The following is a 22676-nucleotide window of genomic DNA, read 5'->3' as shown; positions in this document are numbered from 1 at the left end:
CCTTGTCTCAAAAACAAAAAAGAAAAAGGCCAAATCACCCTTACCCCAGCCTCTACAAAAACACAGGAGCAGGCCAGGTACAGTGGCTCATGCCTGTAATCCAGCACTTTGGGAGGCAGAGGCAGGTGGATCACCTAAGGTCAGGAGTTCGAAACCAGCCTGGCCAACATGACGAAACCCCGTCTCTACTAAAAATATAAAAATTAGCCAGGCCTGGTGGCAGGCACCTATAATCCCAGCTACTCTTAAGGCTGAGGCAGGAGAATCGCTTGAACCCGGGAGGCAGAGGTTGCAGTGAGGTGAGATCATGCCACTGCATTCCAGCCTGGGCGAAAGAGCAAAACTCTCTCAAATAAAACACGGGAGTGAGCAGCACGCTTAGGAAAGCTATCTATCAAAAAGCAAAAACATAAACAAAAAGGGAAAGACATCCATCAAAAATAATTAACTTTTGTTTGGAATGGACGCATGTCCGTGATGTGAAAAGTACACTTAGGCAGAACACAGCGTCCCCCAGCAATGCCAGAGGAAGACATGCTGTCGCGCTTGGCTCCCGGAGCCAGGGTGGGTGTCCTTGGCTCTCTCCCCCACACGCCATGCCCGCCCTGCTCCCGCCTGGGGCTCAGCTGGCCAGCAAAGGAGGCCTAGTTAAGGTACACCAGCAGCTGACCACTGGGATGTGACCAACACTTCTGCTTATAGAATACTTGGATACTCATGACCTCATCAGCCCCAACAGCAGCTTCCTTGACAAATAGGAAACTGAACTTACATCCCTCAACGGCACCAAAAACATGTACATTAATTTTTTTTTTTTTTTTGAGACAGGGTCTCTGTTTCCCAGGCTGTAGTTCTGTGATGCAAACACAGCTCACTGCAGCCTCAACCTCCTGGGTTCAAGCCATCCTCCCACCTCAGCCTCCCAAGTATTTGGGATACAGATGCAAGTCACCAAGCGGGATTTTTTTTTTTTTTTTTTTTTTTTTTGGTAGAGACAGGGTCTTGCCATGTTGCCTAGGCTGGTTTTGAACTCTGGCCCTCAAGCAATCCTCTTGCCTCAGCCTCCCAAAGTGCTGGGATTACAGGCATGAGCCACAGCATCTGGCCTTATAGTTTTTAAAAGACATATATATCTCCACATATACACACAGACTATATATGTAGTATCATTTGAGCCTCAACTAGTCTCATAAGGCAGGCAAGTAGAGCTTTGTTATAATTCTTTTATAGAACAAGCTCAGAGAGGTTAGGTGACTTGCCCAAATGCACACAGCAGTTGTACAGAATTATCCAGGGTCAGAGCAGGCCAGGGTTCAGCCTCCTCATATCTCATTCAACTCCTGTGTTTGACCCCAAGACTAAGAGCATTGGTGTTTTGTGATCCAGGGTCTCCCTCCCCGAGGAGCCCCCCACGGCCCCTCCACAGAACGTCATTGCCAGCGGTCGAACCAACCAGTCCATCATGATCCAGTGGCAGCCACCTCCTGAGAGCCACCAGAATGGAATTCTCAAGGGCTACATCATCAGGTGGGTGTCCACCCTGGGGACAGGAGCCCCGTCCCAAGGGGAAAGGCATGGGGGAAGATCGGGAGTGGACTGGAAAACAGTGCAAATTCATGGCAGGCCCTTCGCCATCTAGGAAGGACCAGGTAACAAGAAATGCCTACTCAGTGGTAGGAAGGATTTAGGTTGGACACCTAGCAGAACTTCCAGCGGCAAGACCCCTGGACACCAGCGAGGAATGCTTGAGAGGGGAGGCTATATGGGCTGACGTAGGAACAGGCCTATAGGAGACAGGAGAAGAAAGAAGTAACTATTGGCCGGGCGCGGTGGCTCATGCCTGTAATCCCAGCACTTTGGGAGGCCAAGACGGGCGGATCATGAGGTCAGGAGATCAAGACCACGGTGAAACCCCATCTCTACTAAAAATACAAAAAAAAAAAATTAGCCGGGTGCAGTGGCAGGCGCCTGTAGTCCCAGCTACTCGGGAGGCTGAAGCAGGAGAATGGCGTGAACCTGGGAGGTGGAGCTTGCAGTGAGCAGAGATCGCGCCACTGCACTCCAGCCTAGGCTACAGAGCGAGACTCCATCTCAAAAAAAAAAAAAAAAAAAAAAAAGAAAGAAAAAAAAAAAGAAAGAAATAACTATCCGAGGGGCAACCCTCTGGGAAGCTGCAAATATTCCATCATTCCATCACAGGCCAGAATTCTCTTGACCCGTGAATGGAGAAACCAGCTGGCCGAAGAACTGATGGAAAAGTGAAAGTTCTTTCTTTGGTTATTACTAGAAATGAAGCCCAGTTATACAGACCCTTATCTTTGCATTTGACTGAGGGACTACTCTTCTAGTAACCTAAATGGGAGTCATTAAGGGTCACTAAAATGTGGTATTCATAAGTTCAAATTCATAAGTTTTTTGAGGTTACTGAGAACTCTCATTGATAGTCTAGATTCTAGCTACAAAATGCTACGCAACTTCGTGTGTCTCATTCCTGCATGTACACACCTTCACAGGGGTTTAACTGCTCCACTATTGGTTAATTTTGTTGTGGGTTTTTCACTAATCCTGAAGGGCGGTGGTTCTCAAAGTGTGGTCCCAGCACCCATAGCATCAGCCTAACCTGAGAACTGGTCGGAAATGCAAATTATCAAGTCTCTCCAAGACCTACCACACCAGAAACTTTAAGGATGGGCTTAGAAACCTTTGCTTTTAAAAAAGTCTTTCAGGCCGGGCACGGGGGTTCACGCCTGTAATCCCAGCACTTTGGGAGGCCAAGGTGGGTGGATCACCAGGTCAGGAGACTGAGACCATCCTGGCCAACATGCTGAAACCCCATCTCTACTAGAAATACAAAAATTAGCTGGGCATGGTGGCACACACCCGTAGTCCCAGCTACTCAGGAGGCTGAGGCAGGAGAATCACTTGAACCCAGGAGGCGGAGGTTGCAGTGAGCCGAGATCACACCACTGCACTCCAGCCTGGGTGAGACTCCATCTAAAAAAAAAAAAAAAAAAAAAAGTCATCTAGGAGACTTTGATGCATCTTCAGGTTTAGAGAAGCAGTGTTTTAGGGCACTGTAATGCATTGGAATACTTTGAGGTCCTTAATTTTCCAATAATTAGATGCTGAATTATATATGCATTGTGTTTCTCAAATGAGTGACCCATCATTTGTGTCTGGCCCCCAAAATTTGCTTGTACACACTTACTTCTTTAGTGCTGTGAGTTCTTTTTGCCAGTGGAGGTAGAAATGGGTCGAGTAGGTAGCCCAGGTGTTTCATTCCACCTGGGCAAGTAATTGTCAGAAGAGGGAGCCTGTATCCTAGAGGAGGAAAGAAAATGAGCCCAGGCTTCAGGGACAGCTCTCCTGTCCATGACCCCTCAAAGGCTGAGACCTGCGAGACCTGCCCTGAGACCTCTCAGTGCCCCTGGTTAGCAATCCTCCCCCCTCAAAAGGAATAGTCCAGACACATCCCCTAGACCTCTGCTACCCAGGAAGGTAACCATTAGTCAGCTCTGGCTACTTAAACTACAGTTGACCTTTGAACAATGTGGGGGCTAGGGGTGCTGACCCCCACACGGTTGATAATCCATGTATAATTTCTTTTTTTTTTTTTTTTTTTTTGAGACAGGGTCTCACTCCATTGCCCAGGCTGGAGTGCAATACCTTAATCTCAGCTCACTGCATGCAACCTCTGCCTCCCAGGTTCAAGCAATTCTTCTGCCTCAGCCTCCTGAGTAGCTGGGATTAGAGGCACTCACTACCACGCCCGGCTAATTTTTTCTTCTTTTTTTTTTTTTTTTTTTTTGAGATGGAGTCTCACTATCACCCAGGCTGGAGTGCAGTGGTGTAATCTCAGCTCACTGCAACCTCCACCTCCTAGGCTCAAGTGATCCTCCTGCCTCAGCCTCCCAAGTAGCTGGGACTACAGGCATGTGCCACCACATCAGGCTAATTTTTTTTTATTTTTGGTAAAGACAGGATTTCACCTTTTTGGCCAGGCTGGTCTCAAACTCCTGACCTCGAGTGACCCACCCGCCTGGGCCTCCCAAAGTGCTGGGATTATAGGCACGAGCCACCATTCCTGGCCCAATCCACATATAATTCGTGTAATTTTTGACTCCCCAAAAAAGTAAATACTAATAGCCTACTGCTGGCCAGAAGCCACACCTATTAAAAAACAGTCAATTAACACATATTTTTATGCATTTATGATATAACTTTTTCTTAATTTTTTCAATATTTCTAGGCTATGTGGTTCATCTGCGAGTTTTTTCAAATTGTCACAAATCTCTAAAACTTTTTCTGATATGTTTATTTTTAAAACTCTGTGTAGCTGGGCCTGGTGGCTCACGCCTGTAATCCCAGCACTTTGGGAGGCTGAGGCAGGTGGATCACGAGGTCAGGGGTTCGAGACCAGCCTGGCCAGCATGGTGAAACCCCATCTGTACTAAAAATACAAAAAATAAGCCAGGCATGGGAGCATGTGCCTGTAATCCCAGCTACTCGGGAGGCTGAGGCAGGAGAATTGCTTGAACCCTGCAGGTAGAGGTTGCAGTGACCCAAGATCATGCCATAGCACTCCAGCCTGGGTGAAAGCGCGAGACTCCATCTAAAAATAAAAATAAAAAAAAAAAAAAAGCTCTGTGTATACATGAACCTGTACAGTTCCAACCTGTGTTGTTCAAGGGTCAACCATAAGCAAAACTAAATCAAATTCTAATTCAGGCCGGGTATAGTGGCTCATGCCTATAATCCCAGCACTTTGGGAAGCTGAGGTGAGGTAGGCAGATCACCTGAGGTCAGGAGTTCGAGACCATCCTGGCCAACATGGTGAAACCCTGTCTCTACTAAAAATACAAAAATTAGCCTGTGTGGTGGCGCATGCCTGTAATCCCAGCTACTCAGGGAGGCTGAGGCAGGAGAATTGCTTGAATCTGGGAGGCAGAGGTTGCAGTGAGCTGAGATAGCGCCACTGCACTCCAGCCTGGGTGACAGAGCAAGATTCCATCTCAAAAAAAAAAAATTGAATTTATTTCCTCAGTTGCACTAACCACATTTCAAGTGCTCAGCAGCTGCACGTGCTGGCAGGCACCCTGTCGGACAGCACAGATGCAGAGCACTTCCGCCACCACCAAAAGTCCTATTGGACAGTGCTGCTCTGGACAATTTCCTGGGCACGAGGCCAAGCAAGCTGACTCTGACTCCACTGTGCCTCGCCTCTTCCCCTCAGGTACTGCCTGGCCGGGCTGCCCGTGGGGTACCAGTTTAAGAACATCACGGATGCTGATGTGAACAACCTGCTGCTGGAGGATCTCATCATTTGGACCAACTACGAGATCGAGGTGGCTGCTTACAACAGCGCTGGGCTGGGGGTCTACAGCAGTAAAGTCACCGAGTGGACGCTGCAGGGAGGTAGGTAGAGACTGTGGCCTCAGACCAGGCACGGTGGCCCATGTGTGTAATCTTAGCACTTTGGGAGGCCAAGACGGGAGGATTGCTCAAGCCCAGAGTTTTGAGCCAGCCTGGGCAAGATAGGGAGACTCCATCTCTACAAAAAGTGAAAAAAATTAGCTGGACGTGGTGGCATGCTACATGCTACAGTGGCACAGCTACTCAGGAGGCTGTGGCGGGTGGATCGCTGGGGCCCAGGAGTTTGAGGCTAACCTAGGCAACATAGTGAGACCCTGTCTCTGCAAAAAATGAACAGAACTAGCTCGGTGTGGTGGTACATGCCTGTGGTCCCAGCTACTCGGGAGGTCCTCGAGGCTGGAGCCTGGGGAAGTTAAGGCTGCAATGAGCTGAGATCGTGCCACTGCACTTCAGCCTAGGTGACAAAGTGAGACTCTGTCTCAAAAAAAAAACAAAAAAAGTGAAATGAAATGAAAAGAGACTATGGCCTCAGAGGAGCAGGTGCTTCCTTTTCTCCCAGTCCCATGCCTGTTGGGTTCTGTGCCTCTCCAAGCCCGAGAGCCTTGGCTGTGTGGCCTGTTCTCACCAGGCCCTCCCTGTTGCACTCTGGGGCTGGAATCACCACCCCAGGCCAAGCTACCCCACAGGGTGGGAGGACTGAGGGGAAGAGGAAGAGGATGCTGGCTTGGACATGGTGAAGGGCAGAGGCTCCAGGCATACAGGGACCTTCTGTGAATTTCATGTTAAGTAGACCATGAAACGGCTTACTTTTAGCATTCCACCTGAAAACCACGCCAGAGCATTTTTCATCCGCACCCCTTTTATTTACGAGTACCCTGTCAGGTGAGTCAGGCAAGTTTTATTAAACGCAAACTAATCCAGAGAGAATATGAAGGCCTCTTAAGTCTACACAGCAAGGGAGGAGTTGGGGTGGGGTAAGAGGGTACAAGGCAGAGGCTATGGCCCCCACCCCTGCGTTTTCTCTACTGAACTGGGCAAGAGAGACTGACTGGGTCTCCTCCACCCTACCCCGTTCTCTCATCTCCTCTAGTTCCCACGGTCCCTCCGGGCAATGTGCACGCGGAAGCCACCAATTCCACAACCATCCGTTTCACCTGGAACGCCCCCAGCCCCCAGTTCATCAATGGCATCAACCAGGGCTACAAGGTACATGAGGCATCTCCTCACCCAAGAGGAGGCCCTAAGATCTTTTGCGGGAGGTGGGGAGAGGGAACAGAGGGGGTGGGAGGAAATCCCCGCTCTGTTTCTGAAGTCATTGGCTCGAGTCAAGCTAGGGACACACATTAGAGGAAAAGAGCTCCAGGCCTTCCCCAAGGCTACATGCGGGCCACAGGAAGTGGAGACACTGCCCTGACTGACACTCAGTGCCACGGTCCTTCCCAGCGAGACTGGGTTATACACAAAACCCCAGTTATTTCAGGCTCAGAAACACCTGGTGTAGGGGCTGGGCACAGTGGCTCATGTCTGTAATCCCCACTTTGGGAGGCTGAGGCGGGCAGCTCACCTGAGGTCAGAAGTTCAAGACCAGCCTGGCCAACACGGTGAAACTCCATCTCTACTAAAAATACAAAAATTAGCTGGGCGTGGTGGCAGGGGTGCCTGTAATCCCAGCTACTCGGGAGGCTGAGGCAGGAGAATCACTTGAACCCGGGAGGCGGAGGTTGCAGTGAGCTGAGATTGCGGCCATTGCACTACACCCTGGGCAACAGAATGAAACTCTGCCTCAAAAAAAAAAGAGAGAGACAAAAAAAAGAAAAAGAAACACCTGGTATAGCCATGGCCCCATGAGAAAAATCCCCGATTCACTTCTTACCATGACTTTTGTGGGCTTCACGCTCGAACGTATCCCCAGGCTGTACTCGACTCCACGTAGTATGTGGTTAAGGGCACAGGATTAGGACTCAGACAGACTTGGTGGTTAAAGTCCCAGCTTTGCCTCTTGCTGGCAACCTGCGCATGTTCTTTAACATGTCTCAGCTTCTGTCCTTCAATCAATATTTATTGAGCAGCTACTCTATGCACTGCTTGCACCGCTGAATAACTAAAATAAACTCAGTTTTCTCATTTGCAAATGAAGATGTTAATAATACCTGCTTCTTGGAGTTGTGTGAGGATTAAGTGAGATAATATTTCTAATTTGTTCAGCACAATGACAAACACATGATAAGCACTCAGAAAGTGATTTTAGTAGTCGTAGAAATGCATTTGGGCTGCTATAACCAAGTACCACAGACTGGATTGCTTAAAGCAACAGTCCCCAACCTTTTTGGCACCAGGGACCAGTTTCATGGAAGACAATTTTTCCATGGATTGGGGTGGGAGGAGGGATGGTTTCAGGATGATTCAAGCACATGACATTATTGTACACTTTATTTCTGTTACTATCACATTGTAATATATAATGAAATAACTATACAACTCACCACAATGTAGAATCCATGGGAGCCCTGAGCTTGTTTTCCTGCAACTAGACCGTCCAATCTGGGGGTGATGGGAGACAGTGACAGATCATCAGGCATTAGATTCTCATAAGGAGTACGCAGCCTAGATCCCTCACATCCGCAGGTCACAGCAGGGTTCACACTCCTGTGAGAATCAAATGCTGCCACTGATGGGAGGTGGAGTTTAGGTGGTAATATGAGCACTGGGGAGCAGCTGTAAGTACAGATGAGGCTTCACTTTCTTGCCTGCCGCTCACCTCCTGCTGTGCAGCCTGATTCCTAACAGACCACAGACTGGTACCTGGTGGTCAGTGGGGGATTGGGGAACCCTGGCTTAAACAACAGAAATTTATTTTTGCACAGTTCTGGGGGGTAGAAGTATGAGATTACGGTGTGGGCAGGGTTGGTTTCCTCTGAGGCCTCTCTCCTTGACTTCTAGGTGTCTGTCTTCACTCTGTGTCTGTGTCCAAAGAGATCTTGGCTCACTGCAACCTCCACCTCCAGGTTCAAGCAATTCTCTTGCCTCAGCCTCCCGAGTAGCTGGGACTATAGGCATGTGCCACCATGTCTGGCTAATTTTTTTGTATTTTCAATAGAGATGGGGTTTCACCATGTTGGCCAGGCTGGTCTCAGACTCCCAACCTCAAGTAATCCACCTGCCTCGGCCTCCCAGACTGCTGGGATTACAGGCATGAGCCACCGCACCTGGCCTAAATGTCCTCTTCTTATAGGGACCCCAGTCACATTGGATTAGGGCCCACACTAATGACCTCATTTAACTACCTCATTAACAATTCTGTCTCCAAATACAGTCACATTCTGGGGTGCTGGGGGTTAGAATTTAAACATACAGATTTTGCAGACACAACTCAGCCCATAACAAATAATAATAGTAATAATAGCAGTAGACCAGGCATGGTGGCTAACGCCTGTAATCCTAGCACTTTGGGAGTCTGAGGCAGGTGGATTACCTGAGGTTGGGAGTTCAAGACCAGCTTGGCCAACATGGTGAAATCCCATCTCTACTAAAAAATATATATATACTACACATACACATATATATGTATATACATATACATATACATATACGTGTGTGTATATACGTATATACACATACGTGTGTATATATGTATATACACATACACGTACATGTGTATATATGTATATACACACACATACGTGTGTGTATATGTTTGTATATACATATATACATATACATGTGTGTATATGTTTGTATATATATACATATACATATGTGTGTATATGTTTGTATATACATATATACATATACATATGTGTGTATATGTTTGTATATACATATATACATATACATATGTGTGTATATGTTTGTATATACATATATACATATACATATGTGTGTATATGTTTGTATATACATATATACATATACATATGTGTGTATATGTATATGCATATACATATACATATATGTGTATACATATACACATATACATATATGTATATATGTATATATGTGTGTATATATGTATATGTGTATATATGTGTATATATGTGTATATACGTATATAGTATATACATGTATATACGTATATATGTGTATATGTGTATATACGTATATATGTATATGTGTATATATGTATAGGTGTATATACGTATATACATGTGTATATACATATATACGTGTGTATATAAATATATATACGTATGTATATATACGTGTGTGTGTGTGTGTGTATATATATATATAAAACTGGGCATGGTGGCGCATGCCTGTAGTCCCAGCTACTTGGGAGACTGAGGCAGGGGAATTGCTTGAACCTGGGAGGCAGAGGTTGCAGTGAGCTGAGATTCTGCCACTACACTCCAGCGGACTCTGACCAAAAAAAAAAAATAGCAGTAATAATAGTAGTAGTAGTACATTTGCTCTCCTTCCAACTGTGCTAAAAGTCAGGACTTCTCAGTCATCCCATCCTGGAACACAGACCTCAGAGCCCAGGCCCGGTTCTCTCATGTCATTCCGTGTGGGCCCCGTGCCTGTCCTCCCCACGGAGGAGTGAAGACAGAGCACAGCATGGGGGATCCACACTATGTTTTAAAGGGGTAGGATCTGCCCCCAGCAACGTGGGACAGATGGAAGGATGCCGTCCACTCCCTCCAGATGTGGGAGGGGAGGCAGAGCATTTGAGGGGAGGCCAGCTGCGAAGCGGAGAGCGCTGCAGGCCCTGAGCTTCAGCCCAGGGAACGCGTGACCTCGAGGTGACCACTGACACATCCCGAAAGTTCCTGCACCCCTCTGCACTGTGCTTGCCACAACTAAGATTAATTCTAGGACTCGCTGCCTTAGCGGTTCTTCCTCCAAAGCGGGGGAGGCTGGACAAGAAGGGACTGACTGGGATGAAATAATGAAGAGGAGTTTCTGCTAATGTTGCAAGCAGACAAAGGAACTGGAACTGACCCAGCTTCACTCCGGCCTTGGCCCTCTCAATCCCAGGAAGGCAGTGAACCCAAGGTCGAGCAGAGCTTTGCAGGGCAGGGAGCAGCAGCTGAATGCTTGGAGCACTCGCTGCCGGAAAACTCTTCTAATTGGGACCCTGGGGGGAGGCAGGGGAAGGAAGGGGAGGCCAGCATTGCTGAAGAGCAGAGGAGCTGAACTGGGAACAATTAGCTTCTTGCTACCAATTCCAAGCTCAAGTTTTATTCTACATATGGGAGGGCTGAGCCACAAACTTTTAAGGCAAACAGCTCCCCCAAGGGGCAGGAAGGCCAGCCCGTGGCCAGGACAATTAGGGCAGTGGCCCATGGTGACCCAGAGCAAGAGGAGGTGGCAGAGGCCACTGAATTCCCAGGTCCAGTCAGTGCCCAGCCCCCAGTAGCTACTTGATAAAGGTCAGCAGGAGTGAATTGCCCAGATGTTTTGAGCGCAGGAATTGGTGGCGGAGTAAGGAGAGCTCACACTTACAGGGCACTTTCTCTGGGCCAGGCAGTACACTAAATGCTTCGCTCACATTTATCTTTCACGCAAGCAGCACAGGGACTCTAAGAAGCAGCATTATGGGTCAGGCGTGGTGGCTCATGCCTGGAATCCTAGCACTTTGGGAGGCGGAGGCAGGCAGATCACTTGAGGTCAGGAGTTTGAAAACAGCCTTGCCAATATGGTGAAACCTCGTCTCTACTGAAAATACAAAAATTAGCCAGGCGTGGTGGCACATGTCTCTAATCCCAGCTACAGACATAGGAGGCCGAAGCAGGAGAATCGCTTGAACCCAGGAGGCAGAGGTTGCAGTGAGCTGAGATCACGCCACTGCGCTCCAGCCTGGGAGACAGAGCTAGACTCTGTCTCAAAACAAACAAACAAACAAAAAACAAACAAACAAAAAAGGAATATTATCATCACACCATTTTACAGAGAAAGAAACTGAGGCACCAGAGGGAAGTTACTTGTTCAAGGTCAAACACAGTGACAAGATCAATGCAAAGCTCAGATTCAAACCAGAGCCTTCACTTTTCCTTACATTAAAAAGAAAATGTCGGGCTGGGCACCGTGGCTCACGCCTGTAATCCCAACACTTTGGGAGGCCAAGGCAGGGGGATCCCTTGAGCCCAGGAGTTTGAGACCAGCCCAGGCAGTATTGCAAGATCCCATCTTTACACACAAAAAAAAGTTAGTCAGGTGTGGTGTTGAGTGCCTTTGGTCACAGCTACTCAGGAGGCTAAGACGGGAGGACTGTTTGCGACCAGGATTCAAGGCTGCAGTGAGCTGAAATCACGTCACTGCACTCCAGCCCAAGTGACAGAGCGAGACCCTGTCTCAAAAAAAGAAAGAGAGAGAGAGACAGAGACAGACAGACACAGAGAGAGAGAATGTATTATTTTTAATTGTAGATAACATTTTCAATACCAATGAATAAAAGCAGAGATTTTTTTCCTCTGCTTCTTTAGCCTTCAGCATATCACAAGGAGAAAAAAGCAGTGTTTGTCCCTTGTATACCTCCAATGAGAATGAGCATTTTTCCCCTTTTGTGTTTTTTTTTTTTCTTTCTTCCTTTTTTCTGAGATGGAGTTTCGCTCTTGTTGCCCAGGCTGGAATGCAATGGCGCAATCTCAGCTCACCGCAACTTCTGCCTCTCTGGTTCAAGCGATTCTTGTGCCTCAGCCTCCCAAGTAGCTGGAATTACAGGGGCATGTGCCACCATGCTCAGCTAATTTTTTTTTTTTTAAGACAGAGTCTTGCTCTGTTACCCAGGTTGGATCTCGGCTCACTGCAACCTCTGCCTCCTGGGCTCAAGTGATTCTCCTACCTCAGCCTCCCGAGTAGCTGGAACTACAGGCATATGCCACCATGCCCGGCTAATTTTTGTATTTTTAGTAGACATGGGGTTTCACCACGTTGACCAGGCTGGTCTCAAACTCCTGACCTCAAATGATCCACCCGCCTTGGCCTCCCAAAGTGCTGGCATTATAGGCGTGAGCCACCGCACCCAGCTGCCCCCTTTTAATTGTGAAAATTTTCGAACATCCACCCAAGTAGAGGAAAGACTGCAGTGAACACCTGTATCTCCATTCCCAGCTTTAACAATGCCCAACTCCCAGCCAGGTATGTTCCATCTCTGCCCCAACCCTCTGCCTCTCCCCTGGAACATTTTGAAGCAAATCCCAGGCATTGTATCAGTTCATCCATGAATGTTTCTGGAAAGAAATAGTATAGATGAGATCTCTATTTAAAATAAAACCACAGTAACCGCATTATCATTATGATGGCTAAAAATATCAGCAGGCCCTGTAATATCATCAGATATCCAGTCAGCCTTCAAATTCTCTTGATTGCTGCATAATTTGTTACTTGTGGTTTTATTTGCTTCAGGATCTAAATGAAGTTCACACAATTGCCGTCAGTTGAGGGGTTTTTTTTAGGTCTCAGTTGATCTATAGATTCTTTCTCTCTCTCTCTCCCTTTCTCTTTCTTGTAATTTATTTGGGAAGAAACTTAGTCATTTGTCCAACAGAATTTTCCACAGTCTGGATTTCGCTGATTGCATCCCTGTGGGGTCATTCAATGCATTCCTTCAAACACTACAGTGAATTGGAACTTAAAGCTAGAGGCTGATCTGATTCAGGTTTGATTTTTTGTTATTCGAAATATTTTACTTCTGGGTGTGATGGCTCATGCCTGTAATCCCAACACTTTGGGAGGCCAAGGCAGGTGGATCACGAGGTCAGGAAATCGAGACCATCCTGGCTAACACGGTGAAACTCCGTCTCTACTAAAAATATAAAAAAAATTAGCCAGGCGCAATGGCGGGCACCTGTAGTCCCAGGTACTCGGGAGGCTGAGGCAGGAGAATGGCGTGAACCCAGGAGGCAGAGGTTGCAGTGAGCTGAGATCGCACCACTGCACTCCAGCCTGGGTGACAGAACGAGACTCCATCTCAAAAAAAAAAAAAAAATTAGCCAGGTGTAGTGGTACATGCCTGTAATCTCAGCTACTCGGGAGGCTGAGGCAGAAGAATTGCTTGAACCTGGGAGGCAGGGGTTGCAGTGAGCAGAGATCACACCATTGTACTCCAGCCTGGGCGACAGAGCGAGACTCTGTCTCAAAAAAAAAGAAAAGAAAAGAAATGTTTTACTTCGTAGACGGTGTTATGTATTTCGATCAGAAGGCACAAAGTCCAGCTATCTCTCTTACTGTGAAGTCAGCCACTGACAGTCATCTATGAGCAATCATTTCAATAAGGGTTATAATATGGGGATAGGCAAATATTACCATTTCTTCTTAGTAGCTGAAATGCTTTCAAAAACAAGAATTTTCCCTTTATCGACTTTTTGGTTACCTGAAGTTTCAGTTTATCTAGGAAAAGCAGGGTAAGCGTTCAATTCTTTTCCCTTACTTACCAATTTTTCGTATAATGAATTGGTTCTGGCCGGGCATGGTGTATCACACCTGTAATCCCAACACTTTAGGAGGCTGAGGCAGAGGCTTGCCTGAGGCCAGGAGTTCAAGACCAGCCTAGGCAATATAGTGAGACTCCCCCCCGCCTTCTCTATTTCTAAAAAACAGAAAAAATAAAGAACAAATTGATTCCTTATTGTCTTATCAGGTAACAGATGAGCTTGGGTTGGAGGGGGACATCTTTCTGTTTTGTTTTGGGTTTGGTAGTATTATTAGATAACTAAGGATTTTTTTTTTTTTTACAAATCTGACATGTTTCAATCCATTACCATTATTATGCTTCTTGAATGGTACTGGGCGCTGCCAATTCAGTGGTACAAATGGACCCATCATTGGCCTCTTTGACTTGACGGTGAGCCTTCTTGACATGGCCCCAGTAGTCTCTGATAGCTTCCTTGCGATTTGGTATGACAAGATGTTCCAGACTATTATATATACATTCCCCTCACTGTGCCAGGCATCGGCCATTTCGTTAAGGGGCTGTTGTTGCTTTCAGTGAGAAATGATAGTTAGATACCACAGTTTCAGCACTTGCATTGCATTTATTCCAGAAATGGTTGTTGTTTCCAGGCCCTGTTAATGGCTAGCTAAACAACACTTTATTTTTTGAGATACTATAGATACTCACACTTTCAATTCCATTTCATGATTACAGACTTTAATAATCTCATTGGTCTTTTGTCCGTACTGAAAATCCAGTTCCTACAACACCAGCATTTTACCCACCTACGTTATCCCCCACAAACACACACAACAGTTTCAGAATAGTCATATCCACACTATGATTACTGAACGTAGTTTCCGATTATTGCCGTTCTTCTTGTTCCTGAGGTATATCCCTCTAGGGATGGACTTCGCACTGCACTGCTAAGTCTTTTGAAGTCATTTCTCTCTGTAATTTTGCCACAGCTCAATACTCTATTAGTTCATTTGCTTCATTGTGGTTTTGATTTTTAGGGATTGATTTTTTAATTTAATTTTGTTCTATAATTACGTTGAATATTTACATAATAAAGTCAAATCTACAAAGCAAATTCAGAGAAAATCAGCTGCAATCCTTATCCTCTCACTCCCCTATAGGTCTGATTGCTTTCTGTTTTCTTGGTTTGGTTTTTTCTTCCATTTTTTTAATATAAACAAGTACAGGCCAGGCGCGGTGGCTCACGCCTGTAATTCCAGCACTTTGGGAAGCCGAGGTGAGCAGATCATTTGAGATCAGGAGTTCCAGACCACCATGCCCAACATAGTGAAATGTTCAACATAGTGAAATCCCATCTCCATTGAAAATACAAAAAAAAAAATTAGCTGGGCGTGATGGCAGGTACCTGCAATCCCAGCTATTCAGGAGGCTGAGGCAGGAGAATCGTTTGAACTGGGGAGGCAGAGATTGCAGTGAGCTGAGATCTCACCACTGCACCCTAGCCTGGGCAACAGAACGAGACTCCATCTCAAAAAAAAAACCAAACAAGAGTATAGTAGGCCCTTCTTAGCCATGGATTCCACATCTGTGGATTCAGCCAATCTCATATGGTTCTGAAAATATTCAGAAAAAATTGCATCTATACTAAACATGTACAGACTTTTTTGTCATTATTCCCCCAAACAATACAGTATAACAACTATTACATAGCATTTATATTGTGTTAGGTATTACAATAATCTAAAGGTGATTTAAGGTATATAAGAGGAGGTATGTAGGTTACATGCAAATACTACACCTTTTTATATCAGGGACTTGAGCAGCTGTGGGTTTTGGTATCTGCGGGGGGTCCTGGAACTAATGCCACATGCATACCAAGGATTTGCTGTACATGCATACATAAATGTGTATCCTCTCCTTCTCAGATAAGTGACAATGTACTTTCCACATTCTCGATCTTTATATATATATATATATATATATATATTTTTTTTTTTTTTTTTTGAGACGGAGTTTTGTTCTTTTGCCCAGGCTGGAGTGCAATGTCACAATCTTGGCTAGCTGCAACCTCTGCCTTCCAGTTTCAAGCAATTCTTCTGCCTCGGCCTCCAGAGTAGCTGGGATTACAGGCGCCCGCCACCACGCGCGTTTAATTTTTGTATTTTTAGTAGAGACGGGGTTTCACATGTTAGCCAGGCTGGTCTCGAACTCCTGACCTCGTGATTCGCCCACATTGGCCTCCCAAAGTGCTGGGATTACAGGCGTAAGCCACTGTGCCCAGTCCCTATATTATTATCATTATTTAGAATATATTTTGGAGGTCACTCCATAAAAGCATAGAGAGACATCCCTTGTTCCTTTTGATACCTGTATCCTCTGCTATCATATGGATCTCCCATAGTTTAATCAAGCAGCCCCCGGGTGATGACATTTTGGTTGTTTCTAGTCTTACTATAACTGCCCTTTCTGTGGTGAATGGTTTTGTGCATATATCTTTTTTTTTTTTTTTTCTGAGATGGAGTTTCGCTCTTGTTGCCCAGGCTGGAGTACAGTAGCGTGATCTCGGCTCACTGCAACCTCCACCTCCAGGTTCAAGCAATTCTCCTGCCTCAGCCTCCCAAGTAGCTAGGATTATAGGCACCCGCCACCACGCCTGGCTAATTTTTTGTATTTTTAGTAGAGACAGGGTTTCACCATGTTGGCCAGGCTGGCCTCAAACTCCTGACCTCAGGTGACCACCCACCTCGGGCTCCCAAAGTGCTGGGATTATAGGCATGAGCCACTGCACTCGACCTCTTTGTTTTCACAGTATAACTTTGGACTAGATTCCTAGAAATGAGATTGTTGAGTCAAAGGGAAAATGTGTAAATAATTTTGCTACGATTGTCAAATACCCCTCATTCAATTTATTTTTTGATCTTCTAATTTTTAAACCTAAAATATGTGATTCAAAAAACCAAAAAAAAGTAAAAAATAGTAAACATATAGTGGAAGGCCTCCATCCCACCCCAGTCTCCCACCTGCCTGGTTGTCCTGTGCCCAACTCCAAAACTCTCCTCACTCCAGGTGGCCACTGTTGTTGGTTTCTTACATCTCCTTCCAAGTTGTTTTCTGGGAGTCTGTGCATGTGCAAAGAGATAGAGGGAGAGAGACAGAGAGAGAGAGGATTTCTCCTACTTTCTTTCTTTTTTTTTTTTTTTTTTTTTTGAGGCAGAGTCTCACTCTGTTGCCCAGGCTGGAGTGCAGTGGCGCCATCTCGGCTTACTGCAACCTCCACCTCCCAGGTTCAAGCAATTCTCCTGCTTCAGCCTCCCAAGTAGCTGGGATTACAGGCATGAGCCACCACCCCCAGCTAATTTTTGTATTATTAGTAGAGACAGGGTTTCACCATGTTGGCCAGGCTGGTCTCAAACTCCTGACCTCAGGTAATCCAACCGCCTCGGCCTCCCCAAGTGCTGGGATTACAGGCGTGAGCCACCACGCCCAGCCTAACTTTTATTTTCTAACTTTAGTAACTAGATGCCATATACACCATCCTACACCCTCAACCCTGTAGAGTACTGCCTCCACCAGGGACAGGAGACATTTCACCTGCTCCTCCCTGAAACCCAGCAAGGCAGCTGTTTCTGTCCCCTAGAATAGCCTGAGGCTCAGAGTGGTCAAGTGACTTTCCGTGAGTCCCACAGTAAGTGACAGAGCTGGGTTCAGGTTCAAGAGTGCCAGCTGCAAGGCTGCCCTCCCCCAACACCCTCCATCAGCAGCACCGCTGCTTAGTTACAAGGCTTGCCTCCCTGGGCCTCTGCTCTCTAAGGGGGAATTTCATATCCCAGGAACCCAGGTCTAATGCTCGTTCCCCAGAACACACCCAAGCCTTCTCAGGGGAGCCCCGTCTACTTAGAACCTGAGACTAAGGACCTAGTATCGTAAATCAACACTGAAACTGACTAACAAGGAGAAGGCACAGAGACGTCCTAATGAACACTCATCTCAGCAGCTCTGTGTACCTCTGAGAGACAGAGGTCATCGTGAAAGGTCTCAGGGTCCACAAATTGAGCCAGCTCTTAGTAGGTCCATGTGCAAGCTCCTTAACCTTCCTGAACCTCAGTTTCCTTTTCTGTAACAGCATAGGACAATGATTTCCATCTGCTCCTCGTTGTGATGATTAAATAAGGCCAGGCACATAGTAAGAGTTCAACAGGTGGAAGCCCTGTTGTGTGTTGAGCCGAGCACTAAAGTTCCATCCCACGGCTGCCCAGAGCCCAACCCCTTTAGGGCAATGAAGGACACAAAAGGCAATTTTACTGTCTCTCTCCCTGGACCTGAGGCAAGGAGGCCTCGTATCCCCAAGCCTCCTCCTCTTCACGTGCAGCTGGAGAAAGACAAGCGGCTCACATCCCAGAGTAAATATTTTGAAACAGCCATAGGAACCCATGTCTCTGCTGCCATCTTGGATCCAGGCGTCAAGCTGTAGGATAATGAAGTCAACAGCGTGACTCCACAAACCACACTGCCATTACCCTGTGCACTTCCTCTGGGTCATTTTTGTGGGTAAGGCCCAGTGATATTGTTTTAAGGCACCTGTAAAGATACCCTTTTTCCTTTATTTAAAAAAAAAAAATGGTAGAACTTATAATTGGCCTAAGCCCAATAAAATAATATTTACCCAGATTTTATACTTGCTGGGGAACACACCACACAATTAATTCTAACAGCATAATTAATTTGAATTTACATTAATTAAATTAAATTCAAACATTAAACTTGTTTCTTAATCTACTCCAAAGAAGTTCGGCAACATAATTGCTATGAAACAAGATAATCGAAATACGGAGGATATTTAACATACTTATTAAATGCCACTTAGTATTTCTGTTTAGTATTTTGAGGGTCTAATTAGTGTCTAATTAACTTGCTATAGGCTATCTTTTCACAATACCAATTAAATTTCAAAACATCCTTTATAAATACACAGCCATGAAAAGGAGAAGATTAAGCATTGTTATAGGCATGAGTTAACCGGGAGACATTGGCGTGGTATTGTTTTATATCTATAAATACCCGTGCTTATTAAAACTCATCAAGTGTTGCTTTTCACCATTAATTGCTATTTAATCAACTTCAAATAAATGAGGAAATCTCTGAAACCAGCTGTCATTATTGGAGACAGATGAAGGGCCCAGAAGCAGGAGCGTGAGGTGAGAGCAGGAGGCGAGACAGGCGGGAGGGGGCGGGGGCCAGGTGCGATCTGCAGAGGAGAGATCAGCGAGAACTTGAGGGATTTCCAGATGGGACTTTCTTGCCGATGCCCCACCTCTACTTGATATTTAAGATGGAAATCCCAACTTAGAAGGAGTGTAAGAGGATAATAGTTACCCACAAACTGAAGTTCCCAGCTCTGTAGGAAGTAACCCTTGGAGAATTCCAAAGACGAAGCTGCCCCAGTTCACATGAGGCAAGAGGTAGGAGCTCAGGCTTAGAATCCCAGAACCAGCTTCCCCCTACCTGTGTGAGCCTCTTTGAGCCTCAGTTTCCTTATCTGTAAAATACAGGGTTGGGCTGGGCACAGTGGCTCACGCCCATAATCCCAGCACTTTGGGAGGCCGAGGCGGGAGGATCACTTGAGGTCAGGAGTTCGAGACCAGCCTGGCCAACATGGTGAAACCCCATCTCTACTAAAAATACAAAAATTAGCCGGGCATGGTGGTGCATGTCTGTAATCCCATCTACTCGTGAGGCTAAGACAGGAGAATCACTTGAACCCAGGAGGCAGAGGTTGCAGTGAGCCTAGATCTTGCCACTGTACTCCAGCCTGGGCAACAAAGTAAGACTCTGTCTCAAATAAATAAATAAATAAATAATAAAATAAAATACAGGGCTGGGCCGAGCATGGTGGCTCACGCCTATAATCCCAGCACTTTAGGAGGCTGAGGTGGGAGGACTGCTTTAGCCCAGGAGGTTGAGGCTGCATTGAGCTGTGATCATGCCACCGTACTCCAGCCTGCACAGCGTAGTGAGACCCCATCTCAAAAAAGGAATACAGGGCCGGCTTCATGGGTGTGCCACCTGTGTAGTCGTCCAGGGCCCCATGTTTAGAAAGACCTCACACTTAGTTAAATGCTCTGCTATCATCTTAAAATTCTTAGTCGTTTTTGAACAAGGGGCAAATTTTTCATTTTGCACTGAGCCTGCAAATTATGCAGCTGTTCCTGGTGAAATGCCTCCCTCCTGGGTCTCTGTGAGAATTGAGTGAGAGGCGACTCCTGGGAAGCACCCAGCACGGTGCTTTGCATAAAGTCAGTGGCTCAAGAAGTGGAGAAGCGCCCCAAAGTGAACCCCAGTACCCTGCAGGTTCCCTGCACTGCCTGTTCCTTGCCTCAGAGGAGGCACATCTGTTGATTGGCCCAGCCTGTGGGAGAGGGCTTGGCCTCCTCTGGAAACTTCCTGCTGCCCTGTGTGACTTGCTCGCCTCTCCGCAGCTGATCGCCTGGGAGCCGGAGCAGGAAGAGGAGGTTACCATGGTGACCGCCCGGCCTAACTTTCAAGACAGCATCCACGTGGGCTTCGTGTCTGGCCTGAAGAAGTTCACCGAGTACTTCACCTCAGTGCTGTGTTTCACCACCCCCGGGGACGGGCCACGCAGCACCCCGCAGCTGGTGCGCACCCATGAGGATGGTAGGCACCCCCTAGCCCTGCTCTTTCTGCCCCACCCAAGGCCAGGCTGGGCACCCCAGGCAGAAGGGTGGCCCGGGCTTGTCTCCCAGGCTGAGGTACCCCCAGATTGCCACAGGCTGTCTCACAGATGGTGGTCTCTCTCTGGCTCTAACTGGCCTTGGGGGATGGGGGTTCCTTTTGGGGTGCAGTGCCTGGGCCCGTGGGACACCTGAGCTTCAGTGAGATCCTGGACACATCGCTGAAGGTCAGCTGGCAAGAGCCGGGAGAGAAAAATGGCATCCTCACAGGTAGGTACTGCAGTGTTTCTGAACCAGAGGGCAGGACAGGGCTGGGAGAGGGCAGGACAGGGCTGGGAGAGGGCAGGACAGGGCTGGGAGAGGGCAGGACAGGGCTGGGAAAGGTCAGAGCTGGTCCTTCCCCTGCCTTTGAGCTACTTTTCGCCCAAACTCTTGAAGCCAACCCATGCTTTCTTAGAAACCACTCACAGGAGGCTCTTGGCACCTCCACTTCATAACACATCCCAGAGTCTGCAGCCCCACACCTTCTGCCACAGATCTCAATGGCTGCCATGATGTGTCACTATGTCCCCTGCAATTCCCTGAAGTGCTGGCATCCCACTGAGGTGACACCTGAGACCCAGGGCATGATGCCAACAGCTCCCACCTCCCTTGGCCCCATTGCTCCCAATGTGGATCTAATTGCCAGCCTAGTGGAGAAGTGAGAGGTGGAGTAGTGGGTCAGGCCAACTTGTGATCACAGCCAAGCTCATGGCAACATGGCGGCTCTCCCCAGGTTACCGGATCTCCTGGGAGGAGTACAATCGAACCAACACCCGTGTGACCCACTACCTGCCCAACGTGACCCTAGAGTACCGTGTCACGGGCCTCACCGCGCTCACCACCTACACCATCGAGGTGGCCGCCATGACCTCGAAGGGCCAGGGCCAAGTGTCCGCCTCCACCATCTCCTCTGGGGTGCCCCCAGGTAAGTGCCCACTCTCAAGGCAGGACTCTTTGAGTTCTCCTGAGCAGCATCCCATTCAAGAGGCCCCTTGTCGGCCGGGCGTGGTGGCTCATGCCTGTAGTCCCAGCACCTTGGGAGGCTGAGGCAGGCGTATCACTTCAGGTCAGGAGTTTGAGACCAGCCTGGCCAACATGGTGAAACCCTACTAAAAATACAAAAATTAGCCAGGTGTGGTGGTGCATGCTTGTGATCCCAGTTAGTTGGGAGGCTGAGGATGGAAGATCGCTTGAACCCAGGAGGTAGAGGTTGCAGTGAGCCGAGATCACACCACTGCACTCCAGTCTGGGTGACAGGGCCAGATCGCGTCTCAAAAATAAAAATAAAAAGAGGCCCCTCGTCTTTCAGGAATACCAGCGTTCTTCCCACAGGCTCTCCCCTTCCCTTATGCTGTGTGGGTCTGGGTCCTCTCAGAGCAGGCGGAATCCCTGGGATCCCAGGTCTCTGGACAGGGGCTCCCCTGGCCCCCTGCTGCGTCCTCCCACAGCTCTCAGAAAAGCAGAGGCCCCCTGCCTTGTCTCATTTCCCCACCAGTCCCTCCCTTCACCCATTTCTCACCAGATTCCACACCAGGCAATGGTATCTGTGATTCAGGGGAAAATTTCCCACTGTCACCCAGAGGGTCCGCCTTGGATTCTGGCGTGTGGAAGGGTTGGTTGGGAGGTGGCAGAGCATGGTGGGGCTACTCCTAGGCCCAGCGCAGAGAGCAAGCCGAGGTCTACTCTCAGCTCTGCTTCTGCCAAGCCCTACAACCTTGAGCAAGTTCCATGTCCCCTCTGTGCCTCAGTTTCCCCATCTGTATATATGGGAAGTTGGACCAGATAACCATGTGGTCCCATCCAGATCAGTCAGGCAGTGCTTGTTTGACCTGCCAGCATCCCTCCACCTGCTGCATATAGATGGCTGGGCTGCCTGAGCCTCAGCCAACCCCCAGTGATAATTTCAGCCATGCTGGCAAATACGTATGTAGTGTTCACAGGGCATGGTGCTAGGAGCTTTGCACACATCGACTCATTTAATCCTCACAACAACCCTGAGGGAGGTGTTGTTATTATCATCTTCATTACCAAGGAGGACATGGAGGCACAGAGAGGTGGGTAACTTGTGCAAAGACACACAGCCTATAAGTAGTGGAGTTAGATTTAAACTCATTCTGACTCCAGAATCTGTGCTCTTTCTGTTCTTCCTGAGCTCCAAGAGCCCCAGGATTCCTGGCCAGAAAATAAGCTTCCCCCTGTCTCCAACCCATCCTCTCACCTTC

General features: G+C 47.5%; 1 protein-coding gene across 2 annotated transcripts in view; it reads left to right on the top strand.

Annotated features, from left to right (window-relative positions):
• The window catches only part of SDK2 (sidekick cell adhesion molecule 2), a 314055-nt gene that overhangs the window by 225406 nt on the left and 65973 nt on the right, over positions 1–22676 (top strand). For both annotated transcript variants that reach the window (XM_054457341.2, XM_054457340.2), the window contains exons 16-21: positions 1387–1527; positions 5234–5415; positions 6464–6579; positions 20200–20395; positions 20584–20682; positions 21188–21379. In XM_054457341.2, coding sequence (XP_054313316.2) covers positions 1387–1527; positions 5234–5415; positions 6464–6579; positions 20200–20395; positions 20584–20682; positions 21188–21379 — 926 coding nt within the window. The remainder of the gene's footprint in view (positions 1–1386; positions 1528–5233; positions 5416–6463; positions 6580–20199; positions 20396–20583; positions 20683–21187; positions 21380–22676) is intronic.

Source organism: Pongo pygmaeus, chromosome 19 (assembly GCF_028885625.2).
Source record: "Pongo pygmaeus isolate AG05252 chromosome 19, NHGRI_mPonPyg2-v2.0_pri, whole genome shotgun sequence".
In the NCBI taxonomy this organism is placed as follows: domain Eukaryota; kingdom Metazoa; phylum Chordata; class Mammalia; order Primates; family Hominidae; genus Pongo; species Pongo pygmaeus.
The sequence above is the reverse complement of the archived record's forward strand: the minus strand, read 5'-3'. Positions and strand labels throughout refer to the sequence as shown.